A 24,388-nucleotide genomic window follows, 5' to 3' on the forward strand; every position below is an offset into this window, starting at 1 on the left:
AAAAACAATGTTCGAATTACAGCCAGGAAATTATCATTTCTGTAGAAGGAGGCTAGTGGTGGTATCCCTTCATAATTTTCTCTTTAAAGGTTTACTTTTTGGCGGTGTATGATATGTCATGTTTCTATCTGTTCCTTTTGCTGACAGCCAAATGTTTGCGCCGGTGGACCAACTTGGGCCCAGGCTGGGTCACCTGGCGACAAATTACCCCTCCGTTGAGGGACTGGTGCAGCTATGTTCCGGGAGGGGACGGGGCATGGGGGTTTGAAATGTTTGTTTCTATGCCACCTCATGCTGACTTTGTGACAACCAATGTTCCCTTTCTTCCTTTCCGGAAGTGTATGTCAAAGTAAAACCAATAAAAATTGTTTTAAAAAAAAAAAAAAAAAAAAAAAAAGGTTTACTTTAAACTACCCATACACCTGAGCTAACAGTTGCGCTGTGATATTTTTGGCCAGATCTAGTGCCCATGTCTATGGGCTACATATGCCACAGATTCCACCACCCCTAATGCCGCATACACACGATCACTTTTTGTGATGAAAAAAAAATGTATTTTTTTATCATGAAAAAAAAATGAAATTTTTCCAACTTCATCATTAAAAATGATGTTGCCCACACACCATCGTTTTTGAAAAATGATGAACAAAGTGACGGCACTCTAAAGGGGAAGTTCTATTCGCCTTGAGGCTGCCATTAGCTGGATTCCTTGTTAGACAAAAAAGCACGAATCGTCTTTTACTGTTACAGCGTGATGAATGTGCTTACTCCATTATGAATGGTAGTTTTACCTCCCGTCTCATAACTTGCTTCTGGGCATGTGCGGGTTTAAAACTTTGTTTTTGCCCACACACGATCATTTTTTACGACACAAAAAATGACATTTTAAAAAAAAATGACATAAAAAATTGAAGCATGTTCGAATTTTTGTTGTTTTTCAGAAGACAAAAAATTATGTTTAGCCCACACACGATCATTTTAAATGACGTTTTTAAAAATGTCATTTTTTTTCCATCACAAAAAGTGATCGTGTGTACGGGGCATCAGGAGAAATAATGACTGGACAAGTTCACAAAAAGCACGGCCTTCCTCTGACATTTTCCAGCAATTTTCTTTCCACTTTCCTTGCCATCCACATGAACACAAACATTTGGCCAGGACTCTAATAGAGATAGTACAAGATTGTGGTAAAAGACAGTAAAACGTTGAACTTTCCATTTTAGATTATAAAATAAAAATTAAGCTCCAGCACAAATGTTTGGACAGCTCCAATAGGAAACGGTTATTGATTAATATAAACAAATTGCTTTTATTGAACGGTCTTTTCCATTTTCTGGAATGTTCAACATAAAAATACTTTGAAAAATAAATACCATAATTGATTTGGTTTGGCTGTTGGAATAAATTTTTTTTTTTTTTTTTTTAATGATAACAAAAAACGCTGAATGGCTTCTTTTATAGATTCCTTATGATCCTTGAATATTTCATCACTTGTTGGGCTTTTCAAGTGGCACTTGAAAAAATATATCTTAAAATGTAATTATAACTGAAGATCAATAGTGAAGAAACCTATACGAACAATAAGTAATACGTGTTGTGCAAGTATGAGCCCTCCGATATCTGTGCTAGCTAGAAGATCCTTACCCAAATATATGCCAGAAATGCAAATGGCCACACACCAATTCTACTTGCCATAGATTTAATTGGCTTCAGCAAAATATCAGGAGAGCTGACCTGTCTGGTTAGTCATTGCTTACAGAAAACCAAACTTGACAAAATACAAGAGCCACATTTACCAGCCCTGAAAATGCCAGATACCTGGCTGTTATGTGGGCCCACAAATATTTAATGTGTAAAAAAAAAATCCACATTAAATAGGAAAGTTGAAGAATTTGTTGAAAGTTGTATGACATGATCATTACCCAGCAAGAAAAACATCATAGAGTCTTTGTACACGGGCTTGTATTACTGTAGTTTGTAAAGCAACATTTCACAGAGAATTTGATAAGCTCTCAGCCAGCTTCAAGCAGATTTGTTGATGCCTTTAGATGCAGTTTGGGAATACGGAACACAGATCATAAGGGATGTGCTGGCTGCCACTTTGGGATTTTTTTTTCTTTTAACCAAAGACATGTAAGAGTACATTTTGGCCTAAATTGATGAAATAATTAGATTTTATTGGATAGGTTTTATAAACAAAAAATATATTTTTTTTTCAAAACAAACATAAAAAAAAACCTCAGCGGTGATAAAATACCAGCAAAAAAAAAAAGCTCTATTTGTGTTAAAAAATTATATAAAAATGTAATTTGAGTATATTGTTGTATGACCACACAATTGCCAGTTAAAGGAGCACAGTGCTAAATAGCAAAAAATGGCCTGGTCATGAAGGGGGTAAAATCTTCCTGGGGCTCAGATGGATAACTACTTTCTGCCCGCGCTATAGCCAAATGACTGCTACAGAGCGGGATTATTTTTGCCGGGAGGCCATCATATGACGATTTAGAAAAAAATAATAAAAACAAATGTACATATTCTAATGAACATGTTATAGGCACAAAGGAAACCTGTTTAAACGTCTGGAATTCCATTCAAGTAGCAAGTCTGGGTAAAATGTTACCGGTTATCAAACGGAATAAGCTGAATCACTGATGGCAAGATACTGGTACATGCCTCCTGCTGGGAGAACACACATTCATTACTGCTAGTGGCTATAGCCACTAGCAATGATCACATGGAAAATCTGACATGCCGATTCTACCCAAGTAGATCAATCCACTTGGGTACAATTGGCCTGCCCATACATGGTCCGAATCTCTGCCGGTCCCTGCTGAACCAGCCGAGATTCGAACCATCTATGGCCGACTTAAAGCTTTCTAAATTCTGCTGGCAGCTCACGTGTGTGTACTTTTCCTGAATTTTTTTTTTTTTAAATAAATCAAACTAAGGTACATAAAGTGTCTACACTTTTAATTACTTGTTCTCCAGATGAAGGTGCACACCCCAAAGTGAAGGACTGTCCTCTGTGTGAGAGGTCTACATACAGTAGTTCAACACACCCAGGGCAGGACTTAGGGTGGTGGGGGCCCCTGGGCTTAATAATCGAAGGGGCCCCTTGGAGCAGAGAAGAGGGGGGGTTGGTTGTTACCGTTGACCGATCATAGTTGTTGAGGGGGGGTGGGGTTGCTGGATCCACCGAACGACTGACCTATCGAAGATCGAAGTTGTTGTCCCCGGGGAGGGGGGGGGGGGGCAGTGCGCTGACCAACGACCGATCATACTTGTTGAGTGGGGGGGGGGCTGGCTGGCCGCTGGACAGGCTTCTTACCTCTTTCCAGGGCTGCCTGGAGTAATTTTAGGGCCCTTTACACAGCATCGAAGTTGTTGAGCGGGGGGGGGGGGGGGGGCTGGGGGCTGCCCAGAATTTCATCCATCCGCCAAAGTTCTTGAGCAGGGGGGTGCTGAGGATTACATACATCCGCCAAAGTTGTTTAGCGTGGGGGTCGAAATTGCCGCAAACGGGGGTTAATGCCGCGAAATTGCGGGAGGGGATTGCCGCAAAATTGTGGGAGGGGGTTGCCTCTATTGAGCCCGGGGCCCCCTATTGGGCGGGGCCCATGGGCTTGAGCCCAGTCAAGCCCAATGATAAGTCCAGCCCTGAACACACCTACAACTCCAATCACCAGATAGCATGGGCTAAAATTGAGTTGGTACAAGAGCTTGCAGTAATATACTGCTGCGCCGTTAGGCAGGTCACATCTGCACCATCTCCCCTTCTCTGCTACAAAACCAGCAAAGGGAAATGTTGAGAAATATAATTTCTCTTCTGCTCTGGATCCTCAACTACGGCCTGTCGGACTTTAGGAGGGCTAAATGCAGCATGCAGGTAGCAGTAAGTGGATAGTTTGGACTTGATCCTACACAGCACAATAAACTTAATTTTGTGCCATAAAAAGTAATCACCAATGTGTATTTTACCATTCATTAAAAAGGTATTCTATAGGAACAGTCACAGCTTTAGAGAAATTAGTGTGAAGACATAACCATAAGGTTGCATAACATAAAAAAAAAAAAATATATATATATATTTTTCCCATTTTAAAATTTTTGCTAAAAAACAAAAAAAAACAAAAAAAAAAAACTTACCTGCACTGTTGGTCCCATTGGACATTGAGGAATTGATGGACTCTGTTGTGTCTGGTCTTTTCAGGCTGGTCCCTGTGCTGCTGTGTGAAAGGCCTGCTGCAGACTCCGATGAGCTACACAAAAGAGGAGAAAAAAACAAAAAAACAAAAAAAAGAAATTTTAATCAAATATTTGATTTTAACATTAGGACCAGACACTTCATTAAGTTGCGACAGTGCAGTCCAATAGCCAGAATCACATAAAGCCTAATCCAGATCACCATTTAGACATTGCACTCAATGACTACTCAATGTCCAAAATGAAAACAAATGCGCTATGATGAAATAAAAACAGACTAAAAAATAACAAATGAAGCTACAAGCTTCTATAGCAAGAAAAGAATGCAAAGACTAGTGATGCTCAGCTCTGATCCTCAAAGCCTCATAAGGCCAAGTATACATGAGCGCCAGGTAAACAGCATGCCTGACACTTGTGCTTTAAATGACAAGTTCACCTTAAAAAAAAAAAAAAAAAAAAAAAAAAAAAATACATCTTTTTGCAGGTAAATAAAATAAAAAAAACAATCTGCATTTTGTATTTTTTTTTTTTTTTACTAGGAGCCTGGAAAGCATTACACCCAGGATCAGCAGATCATGGGTGCCATGGAGGACTCCTGCAGACTTCTCAGTGTATCTGTCTGCTTGAACCTCATACAGACAGGCAGTTACACACGATCAGGGAGAGACAACATCGCAATGGTAGTTCACTGAGAACTACAAGCTGACAGCCGCAAAGGCCATTGGTACTTGTAGTCTCCCATTCAGAGAACACTGTGAATAGGGATGAGCTCCGGCGTGTCCGCACATTCCACGTGCAGAGCCCACGAGGAAGTCTGCTTGGCGCTGTGCTAATCACAGGCAGGGAGACATTGTCCCCATGCTCGGCTGCAGAGATCGAGAAACGTCTCCTTGCCTGTGGCTAGCGCAGTGCCGACTTCCTGGCGGGCTCTGCACGTGGACTGTGCGAACATGCCGGAGCTCATCCCTAACTGTGAATGAATAACATGGCCAGGTGGGCGGAGCCCCGCACAGCTGCGTTTTTTTTAAATTGCGACAGTGAGATTGGGGAGAAGATACCCGGCTCGCTATCATTGGAGGCAGCGGATCAGGGAGACGCTGCAGGAATGGGAACATGCAACAGGTTACCAAAGGTGACCTTATTCTTTAAACTTCCTGCATTGAGCAAGGAAACTAAAGCTGCCAGAATGCATAAAAGTTGATTATGTTCAAGTCAGAATTCCAGGCAAATAGGTAAACACACTGATATATAGTATACTGCAAATGTCTGAACAAAATTACAAATCTTTTGGTATACAAAATGGTAGTCTTGGGTGGCCTTGTCAGCCCCACATGGCTCGACAAAAGTCCCCTTTTGCAAGTCTGGGGAAAAAGAAAACTAAAAACGAACTTGCACTGCAAGAGACATCAATACATACAACTAGGTCTTTGGAAAATAATTATTCACAAACATTCACTGGATCACAGTGATGTAGGCTTTGCAGGAAATCAAAAGATATGAAATTAGCCTGAATATGCATTAAGCAATTGAGTTTGGTGAAAAGTGATTTAAATTAAATTTAAATAATCATCTATAAAAAGGAAAAGTATAGCCAGAGCTATTTTGATCATACTTCTCCTACAGATCACATGAGTGCAGTTTGTTCTGCACTCCTGTGACCTGTTTTCAGCTATATATATCCATATATATCCGGTCCAGACTCTAAAAAGATCTTGACCATATGGTCGGTGTGACAGGCCCAACCAGGACAGGGACATTTGGCGTGGACTGCAGGGTAGCCTGTTGCCTACTGACTAAAGGCCCTGGCTTTTGAGGGGGCTCTACTCTTGGGAGGTGTGTGCCTGGGGGACCCTTGGAATGGGCTTGCTTTGGATTTGGGATTGTCTCCCTGAAACACAGACTCTGGGAATCTAGGCCGAGATACAGATTTGGGTCCTTAGTGCCCAAACCAGCAATGACTGCTTTAGAGCAGATGTTAATATAATCAGCTCAAAACAACCTGATACTGGGGTCTCCTGCTATAATCTTGTTTAGGTGTTATGTGTCTTTGCCTAATTGTGTGCCTCCTAGGTGTGAATTCCCATTGTTATTTAGTCCCCTATTGTTTCTGTCCCTCTGCTCATCTCTTAGAGATGTGCTTAATATTGTGTTCACTTTACTTTGATATTGAACCATTGTGGAATGTTATGTGTTTATGCTTACGATAATGTGTAATGTACTTTGTGTATCTAGAGTTGTGGACTTGGTGCCAGATGGTCTTGGTGCACACAGAGTCAGTTAGGCTTGTCTAGGTGGCTAGTTGTTCAATTAGCGTACTGCAAGGGTAGGCAACCTCTGCACTCCAGCTGTGGTGAAACTACAAATCCCATCATGCCTCGTGCGTTTGGAGGACAGGAGACACAGGTCTGGCGGATGTGCCCACCTGGGGTATCCGAGATCCGTCACACCCATCATGCCTCTTCAAGTCATGCCTGTGATTTTCTGGGTCTTGCAATGTCTCATGGGACTTGTAGTTTCAAAACGGCTGGAGAGCCAAGGTTGCCTACCCCTGGATACTGTATATGTTTATGTTGGCTGTTCCTTAGCCATGTTAATTATATTCCTGTTTACAGTTTGCATTGTATAGGATAATAAGATCGGGCTCTACCTGATCTTGTGTGCTATATATTCTGTGTGAATTTTCAATAGAGAGAGAGTTCCAGTTTGGACCCAAGGTAGTGTCATCTTGGCTGCAATATTTAGCTATAATACCTGGGTCCAGACTGGAAGAAGCTGTATCTTGACAGAATGCTCACAAAATGCAGAGTACTAAGCGATCCGCGGCCTTTAATTTCTCAGTCCTCATTCTTAGAACAGGCAGGGGACAGATGTAGCATTGGATCGATGCTGCATTCACCTAGGTGAGACAATTCTCCCCCCCCCCCCCGAAATCCTGAACTTCTCTTTTAATGCCAAAAAGGTTAAAAAGATGGTGCCATCCTGCCCAAACTCCTCAGCAGGCTACAATACCTGGCAATTTTGGGTATGGTGGAACGTGCTCAAGACTGATAGCCAAGGGAATGATGTCACTACTTCCCCAGGTCACCGACCCCAGTCATTTTAGAGCAAACTTCTATGCCAACAGCAGAGGAATGTTTTGCTAAAACACTTCCAATTTGCCCTGAATTCTCAAGGGGACAGGTTCTCTTTAGGCTAGACCTTTTGCATACAGTAGATGTATTTGCCTGAACATGTCATTGTTTAATTGATCTCTATATTTATTTGCCTGCAGCTAGAAATACAGAGAGTAGACAATTTATTCGTATAGATCTTTCGATTACATAAAAATTGCAGCAGACCGTAAAAAAACGTTATGTCAATGTGTCTGCTAGACAGCATGATTAATAGCGATGACATTTAAATGTTTGAATCAAGCCATGCTTAATTATGAAAGTCATTAGCAAGAGGTCGCTGCATTAATATGGCCCCAGATGATGTAAATCTGTATCTAAGCTGTAACAAGAATCCTTACCAACTAGACAAAAGTCTTGCAGCAGAAGGAAGGAGGAAAACACAAGACGTGAACAGAACGTTAAAACACCGACAAGTACAAGAAATGGAACATGCATGAGACGCACATGAACTGTAAACAAAACGCGTGGCCACCAAAAATGAAATGTCAGATGATAAATGCTTTGAGACTTTGAATAAAGCAATTATCTACAGACAAATTATGCGACATCTCAATGTTTAATTGTATCATGTAGGTGACAAAGGTGAAAGGAGATTATAAATGGATCATTAAAACGGCACTTCCAAAGTCTGATCTATGCAAAACAAACATGTCCTGCTACAAAGCTGTATCTGAAGATTTAGGTTATTAATTTAAGCACAGAACCCTAAAGACCTGTGGCAATGGGCTTTCAGCTTGCATTAATGGCATCAGTTTGCCATCAGTTTTGGAGGCTTCTGAGATGAATCAGAATTAGTTATCAGCTGCATCTGACCTGCAGTGAGCCTCCTGACCTGTAGTTGACCTTCAAACGGGTTTTGCATTCCCATAGACCTGTATGGGAGCACAGCTTGACGCAAACAAAAGAGTCTCTAGAGTTAGGCAATTTTTAAACAATTTTAACCATCAGTAATTGCAAATACAAGTAATTGCCAGAAAGGAAGCACACCATCCCCCACAAGTTTGATCAACCACCAAAATTCAGTTGATTGAGAAGCTGAAATTGGACATTGGCCCAGTATATATATGTATATCTGTGTGTATGACTGTGTCCCAAGCGTGTCACGATCCTATGGGGTAAAATGACCGCTCCAGCCAAGCAGACTCTGGCTGGAAAAAGCGCCTAGAGGCAATTCAATTTGCATGTGTAGCGCTATACAAGTCATTCATTCATTCGTGTAACTTCCTACTCATCTGCCCCATCACTGTACTCCCCCTGCTTTTCTGTCCCTCCACTCAACCCCCTTCTCATCCCTCCCACTACTGTACCCCCTGCACATCTGCCCCATCAATGTACCCCTTTTCTCATCTGCCCCAGTACTGTACCTCCTGCACATCTGCCCCATCAATGTACCCCTTTTCTCATCTGCCCCAGTACTGTACCTCCCTGCACATCTGCTCCACATTAGTGTCTCACTGACACTTGCCTGCGCTGCTCTGCTGATGGGGGAGGGAGTCTAGTGCCAGCAAAAGAGGCTTAGAGTGCCACTTGCGGCACCAGTGCCGGGGGTTGCCTACCACTGCTCTATACTCACTCAATCCATCTTATCCATGAAAAGAGCTATTGTCATCACCCAGGCAGCTCTCCTGATACGGCCTACAAACAGGACTTCCTCTTTTCATCTCTATTACTTGGGAGGGGGGATTGATAGTTAACAAAAGAAAGAGGATTGTTTGTGCTTTCAGTTCAGCTCACAGTAGGGGGCAAGGATCAACAGTTCTGGATTACCCGCCTTTACTGCCACCAGTTGATCTGGGGGTTCTATATTAGATGACGGACAGTATCACTAGATAATCCAGATTTCATCAATTTCCATGTTTTTAAATCATGATATTATCCAATCTCTTTTGACTATGCATTTATCTTTTGTACAATAAATGTTTGTTTTTCAATATACACAATTTTTTCTCATTTTGTTTGTTGTCCAAAAAATCCCATCATCAGAGGTTATTTCAATTGTACAAGGGATGATGGCAACATGTCCCTCGACAAGAGCCGGCCTATTTCAGGATCAACAGTTCAATTCTGGCAAGATCAACAGTTAAAGCGAAACTAAATCCTCCTATCGTTCTCAGCCAAAGAAGCTGCCATCTTGGCCTTGATTTTAAAAAGCTATGATGCTGCACACGTATCAGTTATGACACCAACCATTTGATGGTTTGACAGTTTGGTTGAGAGCACAACCAATGTGACAGTTACATTCCAGGCATGTGGCGAGAATGTAATGGTTTTCTGAAATGGTTAAATCGATGAGTAGTTCTGCTTTAATTTCTGTAGCTATTAAAAATATGTTCCTATTTTTTTTTCTTGCGTTGTTTGTAAAAACTACAAAACCCTTAAAGTGGAACTTTACCCATAATAACTTAATAATAAAAAAAAGAATGTTCTTTAGCTAGGAACATACATTTCACATTAATAAATTAAGCTAACATTAGGAGGCTGCCGTTTTGCTAAAGCCCAGAGCCCCTGACCAGAAGTAACTCATGAAGCAAAACTAAACCCATCGATTTAACAGTTTCAAAAAACAGTTACATTCCTGGAATGTGGGGATTGTTAACTGTCACATTTGCTTGTTTCCTCAACCAAACTGTCGAACCATCAAATGGCTGGTGTCATACTAATCACAAGTGCAGCATCATGGCAGTTGCAGATCCAACAGAAGCAGCTTCCTTGGCTGTAAAGGATAGGAGGGTTTAATTCCGCTTTAAGGCTGTCTGCCAATCAGCCTCTACATATGCGTCAGTGCCTAAAAGTGGGGAGCAACGGAGCATGTGCAGAGCAGGGTGAGAGTGTATTACTGGATTTTTACCATTATAGACACTTAATTTTAATGTTTTACATGGCTATACTTCCAAAAGGGGGCAGCCTGACGTGACCAAGCAGGACTCAACTTTTCTGACTAAAGTTCCACTTTAATAGAAAGCTTTTTGATATGAAAAAAATAAATAAAAAATCCTAGCATGAAAAGTTATAAATAACTTTAGCCACTACATCTAAAAGACGGATTCCCCGTTCTTGAGTTTAAATATCGTTTAAAAGAGGAAGTAAAACCTCTTAAAAAAAATTATGCATAGCATACTAGCTCATTATGTATTACTTACCTGAGATCGAAACCCCCGCAGAGGTGCTCGTTCCTCTCCTCCATCGCCACCATCATTCCCTGAGTGTCTTCCTCGTATGGCGGCTCCGGCGCTGTGACTGGCTGGAGCCCCGATAACATCACTCCGGCTGATGTGCGTGGGTCCTGCCACAAACGGCATGATCGCCGTTAGTAACGGCACGCTCAGTGCACGGCGCATGCGCCGTAGACATCGGTGCACGTCTTTTGGAAATATCTCCAAAACCGTGTAGGTTTAGGAGATATTTCTTGCACCTATAGGTAAGCCTTAATCTAGGCTTACCTGTAGGTCTAAGTGGTCTGTAAGGGTTTACAACCACTTTATGTACCCTTGTAAAATAACAGTAACTAAAAAAAAAAAAAATGGCCAAAGAACAATGTTTGATTCGGATAACGGCTCATACGGTTTACAGAAAATCTGTTTACACAGAATGCAAAGTATTTGTGCTTTTAATCAACCGCCCAAGGGTCAATAAACTTGGAGGAATTTGCACTTTAGACTTAACTGCTAGAAGGGATTTTTTTCTGCTTTAGTGTGATGTTGATTAAGCTCAACTTGCAAACATTGGCCTGTAAATAGATATGTACATTATAAGTGCTCATCCACAAGGCACACAGAGGGAGCTACACAATGGCTCCATTGGATGGATTCCCCCACTGACTGTGTTGATGGGGGAATTGAGCGAGAGTGATGACCGCTAACAGCTATAATAGCTGCTAGCAATAATCGCATGTGAATTCCAACAGGCTAGTTGTACCCACTACATTCAGCCTGCCTATACATGGTTAGTAACACTTGAAGACACATTCTTAGCTACTAGGGTACATAAACTGTACATTTGGTTAAACATTGTCCAGCTGCCAAACAATGCTATAAAATTTATGATAAAAAATAAAAAAGGGAATTTATTGCCTGACCCAAAGCCCCATCACAGGCAGGCGGTAGGGTCTGCTTAAAGCTATGCAAATAACGAATCTAAGAAAGTTGGTATATGCATTGTAACTCTATAGGGTCTGGCAGAGCTTAAATAAAAGTACCACTTGATAGCTATTGGAGGCTTTAGTTAGCAGTTAGGCAGACCATGGGCTTGCCCTGTTATTTGTTAGTGCTTTCAGGGTTTGTTGCGGCGGTCTGCCAATCACTTCCTAAGGCTGCAATTAGAGAAGGTAGAGCCCATCAGCCAATACCAGTCAAATAAATCTCAGCCCAATGGTGTCTGCAATTGTTCATACAACCATTAGATATCAACACACGTTTTCCCAATCAGAGTTAAGGGAATAATTGTCTGACTGTGATCTATGGCTAGCTTTGTACAAGATGCTCCAAGATTTAGGTTAATAATAAAACACATCTGTACAGAGGCCAAGACAAAACACTTACTCCATGCAATGCTTCGGGGAGGCGCTGTTCTGGGAAAATTCATCTGCGTCGTAGAACTCATCTTCGCTGCTGGAGTAGGAGAAGTCTGGGACTGTGTTCGGTGACAGATTGACGTGGCTGGGGGAGGTCAAACTACTGCTGGGAACAGACTGACCACTTCCTGTCAGAAGAGAACAGGCACTAGTCAACATAACCATACGATGATGTGGCCTCCTCCTGGAGAACGAAGAATCATGACAGCTTATTATAAGAAATCTGTTGCACTGCAAAATTCCCCCCATGAAAAGCCTGCAATGGAAGAAGCCACTCTGAATATTTTTTTTTGGAGGGGGGGGGGGTATATAGAGTGGAGTGGGATTAGAAAGCTTGTCAGTTTTTATTGTCGTCTCTGCCCCCATTACCAACATCACTGAAAGTAAAGAAAATCCCCAAATTTTGGGTTGTTTCCAAAAAATAGAAGAGAAATCTTCCAATGGGGACACTAGTTCTAATGACCTAAGGTTTCCCAAAAATAAAGGAGGATCACAGGAGTGTAGTGCGTTCTGCACTCCTGTAACCCATTTTCAGCAGACAAAGGGCTGAAGCCCGCTGTCAGCTGACGCCATACAGATGGTCCAGGCTCGGGCAAGATCCATATATGTTAGAGATCGTCCACATGCCTAGACCAGCACCTGGCCCAGCCTCTCAGTGAGCCGCTGAGAGTCTGACCTGACTGCCGAGAGCCTGAGCTGGCCGCTCCTGCCTTTCGCACAGCCCAGCGCTCCAGTGAGCATGGGAAGTCAGAGCAGAGAGTCGGTGACTGACAGTCACCAGCTCTCTGCTCACAGAGCTCTGAAAAATGCGCAATCGGCGGTGTTTGATTGCTCGGTTCATACGTCTCTTTTAATTTGCAGGGATTTCCTCCCACTTCCCGTTTTGGCTATGGGACAGGAAGTAAAGGGAAACCTCTGCAATGATGCACCGATGATGGTAAAAAAAACAATCAGATAGAGGTTATATCCCTCCCTTGCTCTAGCTAAAACTAAATTTTGCCTATAGTTTAACCTTAAAGAGGAAGTAAACCCTGATGGGTTTTACTTCCTCTTTGTTTCCCAGTAAAGGTAAAGCATAATGGGCTACTATGCATCGCATAGTAGCCCATTATGCGACACTTACCTGCAGGAGAAGCCTGCAATGTCTCCGTCTTCCTCGCTAGTAGCGAGCGGCCATTCTTCACCCCTCTTCCTTCCGGGGCTGCGAACTCTGGCACTGCGCGCGGGAGCTGCCTTTAACGGCATGACCCGAGATAGAAACGCCACTGTGTGCCCTTTCTAACTCCGGCGCATGCGCAGGAGAAATCGCCCTACGGCAATTTGAAAATATCTCCTAGACCATGCAGGTCTGGGAGATATTTCAAGCACCTACAGGTAAGCCTTAATCTAGGCTAAAGTGGTTGTAAAGGGTTTACAACCACTTTAAAAGTTGGCACCACAACCAGGAGCATTGGGATGGAGCTTGTTCGAAGTTTTATCAGATTTTCAAATGTTCTGCATGAGAAGTGTAGGAACTTGCAAATCTGCAATTCATGGAGTAACCTTTGAGCAGGAACCATCTAGAGCTGAGCACTTAAAGCAGTATTAAAGTCAAATTTTGCAAAAACACTGATATGCAGGATTTTTATAACAGAGTAGTCTCTTCTGTTATGAATGACTCTCCTGGACTGTCAGCAGGAATGTAATCTGATACACGCAGCTCAGATCACATTTACGGCACCCACTCTATGCCATGATGAAGCGACTCCCTTGGGCATGCACAGGAGGGACATCATTGTGGCTTGGCCATTCAAGCAACCGAACATAGAGAACCCAGAAGAAGGACTAGAAGATGGAAGTGCCCAAGCACTGACAGTGCAGTGGTGCATAATAACATTATGGCATACACCTGCAGGGGGCTGGGATATACTATATCTGCAGAGGATCTGAACCCAGGAAAAAAAAAAAAAAGAAAAATTACTTTTCCAACTTGCTTTTCCTGCTCTCTACCCCAATACAGAAACAGAAGCTTTCAAGTACTAAAGCTGGCCATACACTTAAAGGGCTTTTTTTCATTCAGCCTCCCAGCTATTGTATTCTGACAACTGGCACCCACAGCTGTCAGAATACCCAAATAGTGCCTGCATCCATTTGATGCCGTTACTGTTTGGCAAGCAATTATTCCACCCTGCTCCTTTAACAAATTCAACTGAACAATTGATTTTTGCCCAGCTGGGTGATGCCAACAGGCTCACCCATGGCTTGTATGTCAGATGATTAAGCAGAAATCGGCTAAAATTCAAGCCGTGTATGGCAGTATTTATCTCAAAGTCCCTTCAGACTGCTGCTTCTCACTTCTGACAGCTGTGGATCGGAACTGCAAGTATAAAGTGGGATCTGTATGAAGCATATGCACTGAAATGCCCACCAATCTGTCCCACACAGATCCCACCTCTACCCTCAGACCCAAAGTAATGTGAAGGTAAAGTAATCAAGGTGCTTTATATTAATTTATGCATAAGGAGCAACGAGGAGGGGAAACAGTAAAGACAAAGAATTTTAATTTTGGGTTCACAATAATGTAAAAAGCTTTCTGGTTTCATCTTAGCAGTTCTATAACCGGCAATGTAGTTCGAAATACAGGTCTCACCTGTGCTATTTGGAGTGGGAGTCTGATGGTTTCCGAGGCCAGGTACTACTGAACCGACAGCCAACGATGATGGCCGCTGCTCACCTTTACCAGCCTGCACAGCCTCTGAAAAAAAAAAAAAATACAATCAATGAGCAATGTCAGGGGGGTCATCCTTTACACAAAATAACCATTATTTATGCTGCACATGAGCAAGAGTAAAGATCTTACACAGAATAAGTGAAATCCATCAGTGAACTGCTGAGATTATCCATCTTACACAATAGATGTGCTTAAAGTGGTTGTAAAAATCAAGATCTGAAACATGAACAATGCATAGTGTGTACTTTTCTCAAATAAGAGTACCGAGTGTAATTTCTGTCTGCTGCTTCCTTCATCTGCCATCAGCATGAATCACTTGTGACAAGTTTTCCCGACACCAAGAGAAAAAAGGTGACAAGGGAGATGATTGACAGCCTGTGTGCAGTGTTAAGGGGGTGTGTCTTCCCTCCAACTGAACCCTGCAGAGTACAGAATCAGCTCTCCGCCCCCTTTTTTCTGGATGCTCAGACAAGCTTTATAATTCAGCACTTTGAACAGATGGAAAGAGGAGAAGACTGCAGATAGACAGGTACAACTTATAGAGGATGATTTATTTCATCACTGTATCACCCGAGACCAGTCACTTCACTGGGTATACGTATTATAACCACTTTAAAAATAATTTGCCAATAAATACAAGGACGCAAAGTGAAATATAAGATTTACCTGGCAATGGAACAGTTTGTGTTGGCATGGTTCGAATCACAGCTGGCTCCAATAGACTGGGCTGGTAAATAGAATCCACAGGATTTATAGTGCTCTATAAAAGATACAAGTACACTTAGGTTGGAGAGTCAACCCTAAGCTGACCCAAGACAGTATGAGCAATCAAAACTTCAATTGAGACAGATCTGAGGACAGGCAAGCAATTGTTGGGTTTAGATCCCTTCTACCTTCAAAGAAACTGCTTTCATAAACCCGATTAAGTGATGCCGAAACCATTTTTTTTACTCAATTCCCCAGAGTTCAAGAAATACGGGAAACATTACTAATTATGCATTACTTGCCAAGGATATTATTTTTCTCTTATTTTTGAGATAATCACAGACCCAAAAAGCATGTAACTAGTGCATTTGAACTCCCGACTAAAATATTTGTTCCTGCTGAAATACTTTAGGTAGTAAAGCAAGGATAATGACTATGTCTGGAAATTACACAGTCAAAAAGAGGTTGGTAAATGCAGATGCCATATTCCGGTCCTTCAAGGTTTCCTTTGAAATGATAGTGGGTAATACATGAATTTAAAAGCCCACCACGAAAAACTGCCCTTTGGCCAAAGGATTTTCTCCTTTCAGGTAGGTTTTTAATAAATCTAAAGAAAACCTTTCAATAGGAGCAATATGGGGGCATACTTGTTTTGGGTCCATGACTAAGTATTAAAAGCAAGTGCATGAGTATGGCAGCCAAGCAATTGGCATTTGCAGAATAAGTCAGTAATGGCAGCCTCTTTGCTTTTTTTAGGAAAGGTTTCCTTTAAAAAGAGTATCATTAGCCAAAGCTTGTCTAGCTATAGTTAAGGCTAGAATAGGGAAGAGTAAGAACTCCTGTCAGGATTTTACTGCTCCAAGAGTAATAGGTCAAAGAGGGCAAAATAAAAAAAAATCCTTAGAAGTCCAGAGTCTTTATTGTTCTGGTATGGGTAAAAACAGCCAATGCATTTTGGGGCCACACAATCCACTGATCAGGGCTGGGTGAAAGGGCGAATTAATGGGCTTAAAAGTACTCCTGCAGGTAGAGGATGTCATAAACGGCACTGGTGTTCGCAGTAGGGCGGTACCTTCTGACACTTCTACTTTGAACACCAGCTCTAACTGCTCTAATTTGACCTATTACACTTGGATTTTTCAACTTGGTTGAAACTCTACCTGGGGGGGTCCTCGTCTTTGCAGAGAGCTGCCAAATACAGGCCATTTGGGCTCAATTACTGTCTACATTTTCATAACCTGTAAAAATCTGTGTCCAGCGCCCCTCTAACACTACCTCTTAGGTTTTTATTGCTGTCTGTATCACCTTTCAGGAGATCCTTCCAGAGTTTGTCCTGGTGACCATTGTCAGGAGGACAAAAATTGAGGTAAAACTAAAAAGGTTTTGGCTATAGAAAAGCTCCCTCAAATTCAGGTTAACCAAGCACCATTAGGGTCCTTACAGATCATGCCTTAAAAGAGAAGTACGGGCATTAGTTTTTGTGCAGATTTATACTTACCTTGCTGGATACAGCATCGGTCCCCCGCCGGGTCTAACACCAGCAATCAAACACCAATGATCGGTTGGTTCTCAGGGCTCCCTGAGCAGAGAGCTAGTGACGGTCAGTCATCGGCTCTCTACTCACCACCCCCCCCCCCCCGCTCACTGGAGCGATGAGCTGTGGAGGGGGTGGGAGCTGCCATCTCAGGCCCTCAATGGCTCACAGAGGATGAGCCGGGTGCCGTTCTAGGCATGTGGGTGGATCCTAGCCATGTGGTCACGATCTTGCCTGCACCTGGACAGGCCCTGGCACGTCAGCTGACAGCAGGCTTAAAATGGGTTTTGAGTAGGCTGGCAGCAAAGTTTAATGCAAAAAGAAAGCAAACTTTTTTTAATATAGTGTGCAAAAAAAGGCAGCATGTGTGTTGAGATGCTCAGCAGTGCAGGTGTGCCACCTGCTACAGTAGCAGTGCATTAGGGTGTCATTTAAACTCAATGGCATCACAATGCAGTTCCTACACTTTATCTTGTATAAGGGCCTATACATAAATTGTTGCACCAGTAAAGCATTCAATTACTTTATAAATTCTTTATAAAAACTGAAACATGGTATTCAACTCAAACATTTACAACATCAAAAACATTACAATTTACAGTGGTGATCGATTAAACATTGATGGATGGGGGTTAGGAATCACATACATTGATCTGCAAATTTTGAAGCATTAATTAAAATAGAAAAGTAGTATTTGGAAAAAATGAATCTGTAGAAAATAAAGAAACAACAATTTTGTAGTCTAGTAGTAACAAAGTCATTCTGTTTTTGCAGTGCAATCTAAGAGGCAATTATGTCTTGATAAAGCTTTTCCTGAACTAAAGGTTAAAGCAGAACTCCGGCACACACTGCATGGGTTAACTTCTTGTTTTATCTAGGGGTGAACACAGAGCTTATACGCACTGATTCTCTGTTTCAACCGAAAACAGCATTCCCCCACGTTTAGTACCGTCCCCATGTCCAGAGCTGATCTATGGGCGTAATGACGTCAGAAACAGTCCACCACACAAGACCTCTAGATGGCACGGGGTAGGTCAGGTTCAGGAGCGGCAGGAACCGGTCTTACGCTGGATCGGCGTATTAGGAGAGTATATCTTGGCTCTCCTGCCTCTCCCCTAGACAAAAACAAGCCGTTAACCCATGCAATGTGGGCACAGCCGAACTGCATGGGAAAATTGTTTTTGCCTGGAGATCTGCTTTAAGGATCTAATATTTGTCACATGTTCAGGCATGGCTTTCACCTTAAGTCCTTAAACGTGTTAGAAATTAAGGTGGAGCTCCAAGAAAATATTTAAAAACACAATTCCATCAAGTTAGGCTTTGATTAATTTTGATTTTACATGTAGCTAGCATTAATATCACAATCTTTCTTTAAATTGGCTCCTGTAATGCCTTCAGATTGGGAGGGATAAGGGACAGAATGCTTAGACAATCGTGGTTCTAATGCTTTACAGTCTTCTTTCTTGAACATACTTATAAGCATGGAGGACACGTGAATGCTCGCAATGTGCTGTACTCCTTTTACTATCCTGTTACAGGCTGAGGGAGCAGAGCTTTAGCATCTATTTTCTCTATGTTCACTCATCAAAAGGGTGCCATGATAAAAAAAAAAAAGGACTTGATGATACAACTGTGCACAATGATGAGGTTTGCAAAAATAAGAATAAAACAGATTATTAATACTAGGCATATTTTTGAGATTTGCCAAGAATGTTTTTTGCCTAGAATTTCACTAATGTTTACAGAATGTTTTTTGTGCAATTATAAGGAAACAAAGGAACTTAGAGGCCCTATGGTGATATTTTCAGTATTCGCAATTCTGGTCCTAACACTAGCCCTGTCAAGTATATAATACACATATAAACCTCCCGGACATATTTGCTATCAAGTAACAGACTGATCTCTCACATATAGAGTTAGAAAGAAGGAACAATTCCTAGACCAGTTTTAACAGTCCAAAAAAAGACAGCATGCTGCTTAAGGGTTCAGCATCCAAAAACAAGCATCAGAGTGTAACAGCAGTAGTGCAATAGTCTGCAATGCTGATGAAATTATAAATGCCAAATTTCTGCCCAATTTAAAAACACGATACAGAATGTATAGATGTAAAGAAACGGGGGAAAAATGCTAAATTAGAAAGGGAACCTGAAAAACATTTGTTTATGCCACTGAATGGTTAATAGTGGCCAAAAATATCACAAAAGGTTTTGAAAACTATTAAAAAGGTACTGGCAAAATAGATTTATCCGATTATTCTCACCTTTATGGTAAACAATTAGTGGAGAAACTGGCCAGAGCTACACCAAAAACAAAATAACATGCATCGCCAAGACACCATGGATTCATTTAACAGTCCAAAAATGTATAAAAAATAAGTCTACATCAATACATCAACAGTAAATGCAACATTTCGGAGTTGCACAGGACCCCTTCGCCAGCCATGTTATGATGAGGGGCCCCGTGCAACTCTGAAACATTATACTTACCCTTGAGATGACCACCATTTTTGGTCATTAAATGGATCCACGGTGTGCTGGCAAAGTAACGCGTTCTTGTATGCTTATCACCGGTTAGCCAGCTGGTTTATAGGAATATATCCATGATTGGCGTTAGAAAAAAAGAAAACCAAAAACTGTGGGCAGTGATTTTTCTGTGGGGGACCCAGAAACATTACCTGCGACCCCCAACAGGTTCCCAGCATTTATTCTACAGGGCATTGTGCTCCAATGTGCTGCTTATTTTGTTGGACTGTTAGATCTGCATGAAAAAGCAGCAACCTTACTCTTGGGAGGAAGATGTTGATACATCCCAATAACAAAAATTATTTAAATAAATTAATAAGTTACCATACATTAAAACATACTGCTTCAGATGCAAAAACATGATCAAAACACCAGTTATTGCAGAGTATTATTTAAGCTACAAAAATTCCAGAGTGACCCCGGAGAATAGGCAAGAAATAGACGAAAGAATAGCAATTAAATTTGTCACAATCAAGATTTAAATCATGCAGATCTAAAGTAACAATACTGTGAAGGGCAGGAAAATAAGAAGAAGTATTTTGATGATTAAAAGGCAGATTTAAATAAATGATGAAACATAATAAAATGTACATACCTATCAGTGTCTTGGAAGAAATCTGTTCCGTGTGGTCACAAAACTTTCCTGACCACAATGCAATTTAGTCTGTTATCTTCCTGAGCTTACATTTCCTGAGCACACATTAACGCTCCCTTTGCGGGTTGCAAAATGATTGTCGCAAGTAGGACACAATGATGAGTAGCGATAAGCAACCATTAAACATGATGTGAACCCAATACCAATATTTGAATGGTCTACATGGCTACTTATGGCCACAGACGGCTAGTGATATTTGTACTTGTCAGAGTTGTTCCTATTCTCTCTCACGTTCCCATTGCTTCCTGTACAAGGGTATGCTCCAAATATGCTGCCAGAAAAAAAAATGCCTCTAATTCTGCGTATTTGCGCATTTATAAGCATACGAGCTTAAATGCATTCTATTGGCTAGAATATTCATTTGTTCTAGCCATTAGAGTAAATTTTTGCACATATACACGCATTTATATACATAAATTATGCACACAAGTACCTCTCCATATGTAGCTTTGGGGCATTTTTCTTTTCCCTTGAACACTGCGCAGAAATACGTACATAAACGCCTGCATGTGCATGGCCACATTAAATAACACGCAGCTGAGAATATGGGCATGAGCCCATAAACGAAAAACTCCACAAGACTGGACCTCTACAGAAACGTTAACTATAAAGATGTTAACAGCCCAAGACTTGCGGCTAACACTGCTGCACCTCTGAGAAGCAATTAGTGTTGAATCACTCTTCAGAGGCATTTGGCAGGCAGTGATGAGGTAATAGGTCCCTTCTTCATAGCCTGTAGATGTCACACCACCATGCTGCAACCACATGCATTATACAAGGTTGCAGCGCGGAGCAATTCATTTAAATAAGTTGTGGTCAGCATTGTTACTGCCCGTCAAACGCAACAGGTTGTATTATTCTTGTTGTGGCATGCACACACCACACTCAGCCTGCCTTTGGCGATTGGGGGCATTAAAAATGTGGCTTAACCGCCGGCTTTTACAGCCTCCCACCCACAACTGCAACAGTAAACAAGCCCTTACTGGAAAGTATATGCATATGGCAACGGAACCAATTAAATACAGAGGCTCTGAAGAAGACGGCATTCATTTGAAACGCGTCAGCCAGCAGGGGCCCCTGCATGGTCTCCCCTGCGATCTGGAAATTGTTGACCCCAGGACAGTATAGCCATGGGATAGTGGTCTGTATAAAATGTATTTCTAGCCACATAAATGCGTGAGTAGTTTTTACTTTTTTTTTTTATATATAAAATAACTTTACCTGGGATAAAGCACTAGGCTGGTGCGCCCTCTTTCTTTTTTGTGCCAATTAAATACTTGCCTTTTGAAGTAAAAAATGCTGCTCCAGGGGCTGCCGTATGTGTAATGCCTAGCCATTTGGTCAGAAAAATTGCCTAAGCCTCCAAAACATATGGTCAGCCCTGAAGCCTGTAGCATTGTATTTTCTACTAAAAGCAACCCGAATGGCTACCGCCCTTCTCACAAAAGCCTTGACTCAGACATGTATGCATGTTGGTACGGCACTGCCAATTGTGGTGGCAAAATTGTCTTTGTGCAGACCATACCGCCATTTTGCCCTGTGCCAAGAAGCACATACTCCGTCTTAATGAAATAAGCCATCTTAAAGCTAAATAAGTTCACTCACCATCCATTCCCTGCCATACATTCAAGTCAAGAGACCATCACACCATCTGTCCTCATCCATCGCTCCCAGCCATCCCTGACCTGGAGCAGCATGCTGTTTTATTTATAGGGTCAACATCAGTAACAAAAGGTGTGGCTTCACAAAACAGCCAATCAGACATGTTGTATACTTTCAAAAGAACCAATCACAGACATGTGATTCAAACAATGCTAGAAGTGGTGTGTGCAAACGGCTGGGGGCAGTGACCATGCTCTGTGAGAGACAAAGGAATCAGACAGCATGGTCACTGCACAAAGCCGTGTGCAAACCAAACCAAAGCCAATGTTGCAAACCATACTTAAATCATGGATCAGATAACCATAACTTTCGTATAGTTATGCTACAGTTTCCATGTACGCAGACCTGTCCACTCGGAGTCATTTAATGCAGTCGACAAGAAGTGGGCAGTCCCTTGCTGAGGCATAAATGAACGTCCCTAAAAGGAGCTCGCAAATCTGCTGTGTCCATGAAAAGGTGTTTGCACCAATGGCCTTCCACCAACATCTGTATGCGTGAATACGCTCACTTGAGCACATTACAGCAAAATCGACACTGGGGGGACATCTGACAACATACATTTATAGAAATTTCCACAACACAATTTAGGTTAGGTTCTGTGAATTTGAAATTTTAGGCACCAATTCTCGGAGGAGCTGAAAGAAATACAGAAAATGCAAAACAGACCGAGCTCATGAAACTCACAGAACAGAAATTGGACTTTAATCACTAAAAGAGCCAAGCGGATCATCTGCTTTCCATGTACAGCTGTAATATTTGCAATGAAACAACAAAGACACTTGACGCTATTGGAGAATATACAGTATTACTGAATGAAGAACACAATTACTTAACGTAAGACACGTAAAAGTACAATAAACCACAGTGATCCATTAGAATGCAATCAGATCGTTAAGGGGTGCGTTAGGATTGGTTAATATGTATTACTGCACTCTACCGGACAGAGACTGCCTCCTACAAAAGCAGTGTTAAAGACATTCCATAGAAACAGGTTTAGTGTTAAGATGGGGGGGTAATGGTTACTCTGAGGAGCAGATGAAGTGACAAGATCTAGAAGAAGGGGGGAGAAGACCAGATCTTTCTGAGTTCAGGTAAACTTTCTGCGGGAATAAAAAAGGAAGTCAAACATTACATATAAACTTACTAGAAGTCCATCAGCGTGCTTGTCCTCGTTAGTTTGGTCCTTAAGAAAACAAATGTTAACATTGAGATCATGCAGGAAAAATTTAGGGCACATATAACAGCTGACCTGCCAGCGCAGTAAATATTGCGGATCGTTTATAAAAACTAAATACAAAAACACTAAAAAAGGGGTTTTCAAAAAGCATCCAGATTCTGGCGATCCATATTCTTTACTGCAGTGTCAAGGTATGGCAACTGCTTGCTATGAGAAATGCCTCGTACACACAACCGGTTTTCCCATCGGGAAAACTGCCATGTCAGCTTTTGGCCGGGAAAACTGGCCGTGTGTATGCTCCATCGCAGTTTTCCCGACAGGAAAACCACAGGGAAAAATGAGAACATGTTCTGTTTTTTTCCGCCGGGATCCCGGCGGTTTTTAAGCCTGCAATTTACCTATGGGAAAAACTGCGGTGGAGCATACACATGGCCGGGTTTCCCAACCAAAGCTCTCTTGGCAGTTTTCCTGCCGGGAAACTCGGTGATGTGTAGGGGGAAAAAGCTACCAAGCAGGTTCTCGGTTTTCTTGGCGGACTTTTTACCGCCGGGGAAAACCTGATCATGTGTACAAGTAGGGTTGCCACCTCATCCCTTTAAACCTGAACACATATGAATTACACAGGTTCTGAGGATAATTTAATGCAGACAAGGCACCAAGTGAGTTTAATTACCACCTTAATCAGCCTCAGAACATGTGTCATTAATATGTGTTCTGTTTTAAAGGGATGAGGTGGCAACCCTATGTACAAGTCAAAAGGCCATTCCTCCTCCTCCATACTAGTTTTTATAACAGATTTCAGAATTTTCTGTGCTGTGGCATGAATTTGAAAGTGTGTATCATACTGAAGGACTTTAATGGAAACCAATATTGACAGAAATACAAATGCTACATTTTTATCTGGTCCTGAAACTTCTAGAAGTCTGACCTCAATACTTTGAATCGTCTATCCAAGATAAGCATGTAGATCAGGAAGATAATACAAATTTAGAACTCTTTCAAGCTGAACTCCGGGCACAAAAAATGTAATTCAATATAACATTTTCCTACAGAGCCCCAAAGCATAAAAAAAAAACAACTATGTGCGCCCCCACTGACTTTTTAAACCCAGATATTACCTTGTAAAAGCAGCTGTGACATCGTCACTGTGCTGCAGCTAGCCTGCGCAGAGAGCAAAGCTGTAGGAGGGGCCCAGTAGGCTCCACCCACTACAGTCTGCCTGTGGGGGGCAGGGACAAGACCAGTCACCCTGCACACAGAGGGAGCAGAAGCGAGTGGTCTAATTACAAGAAACTCATACACAAAGTTTTACTTTGGATAAGTGCACAGATCTGGAAGGAATACACACAGCATGCAAAGATTCAAGGAAGAATATACCGGTACATGACTCTTGTATTTATTTCCTTATCCTGGGGCTCAGCCTTAACTGTATATTTGTTCCAGGTTTGTGACTCAGAAGTGATAAAAGGCATTGTTT

General features: G+C 41.8%; 1 protein-coding gene across 8 annotated transcripts in view; it reads right to left on the reverse strand.

Moving 5' to 3' along the window:
- OSBPL9 (oxysterol binding protein like 9) overlaps positions 1–24,388 on the reverse strand; it is a 202,766-nt gene that overhangs the window by 24,463 nt on the left and 153,915 nt on the right. For 6 of the 8 annotated variants that reach the window (XM_040360487.1, XM_040360486.1, XM_040360490.1 and 3 more), the window contains 5 exons: positions 22,879–22,917; positions 15,323–15,416; positions 14,576–14,680; positions 11,915–12,074; positions 4,147–4,259 (listed from right to left, as the gene is read on the reverse strand). In XM_040360487.1, coding sequence (XP_040216421.1) covers positions 4,147–4,259; positions 11,915–12,074; positions 14,576–14,680; positions 15,323–15,416; positions 22,879–22,917 — 511 coding nt within the window. The remainder of the gene's footprint in view (positions 1–4,146; positions 4,260–11,914; positions 12,075–14,575; positions 14,681–15,322; positions 15,417–22,878; positions 22,918–24,388) is intronic. The other 2 variants (XM_040360489.1, XM_040360488.1) reach the window with 1 other exon arrangement.

The sequence above is a fragment of the Rana temporaria genome, chromosome 7 (genome assembly GCF_905171775.1).
Source record: "Rana temporaria chromosome 7, aRanTem1.1, whole genome shotgun sequence".
NCBI lineage: Eukaryota > Metazoa > Chordata > Amphibia > Anura > Ranidae > Rana > Rana temporaria.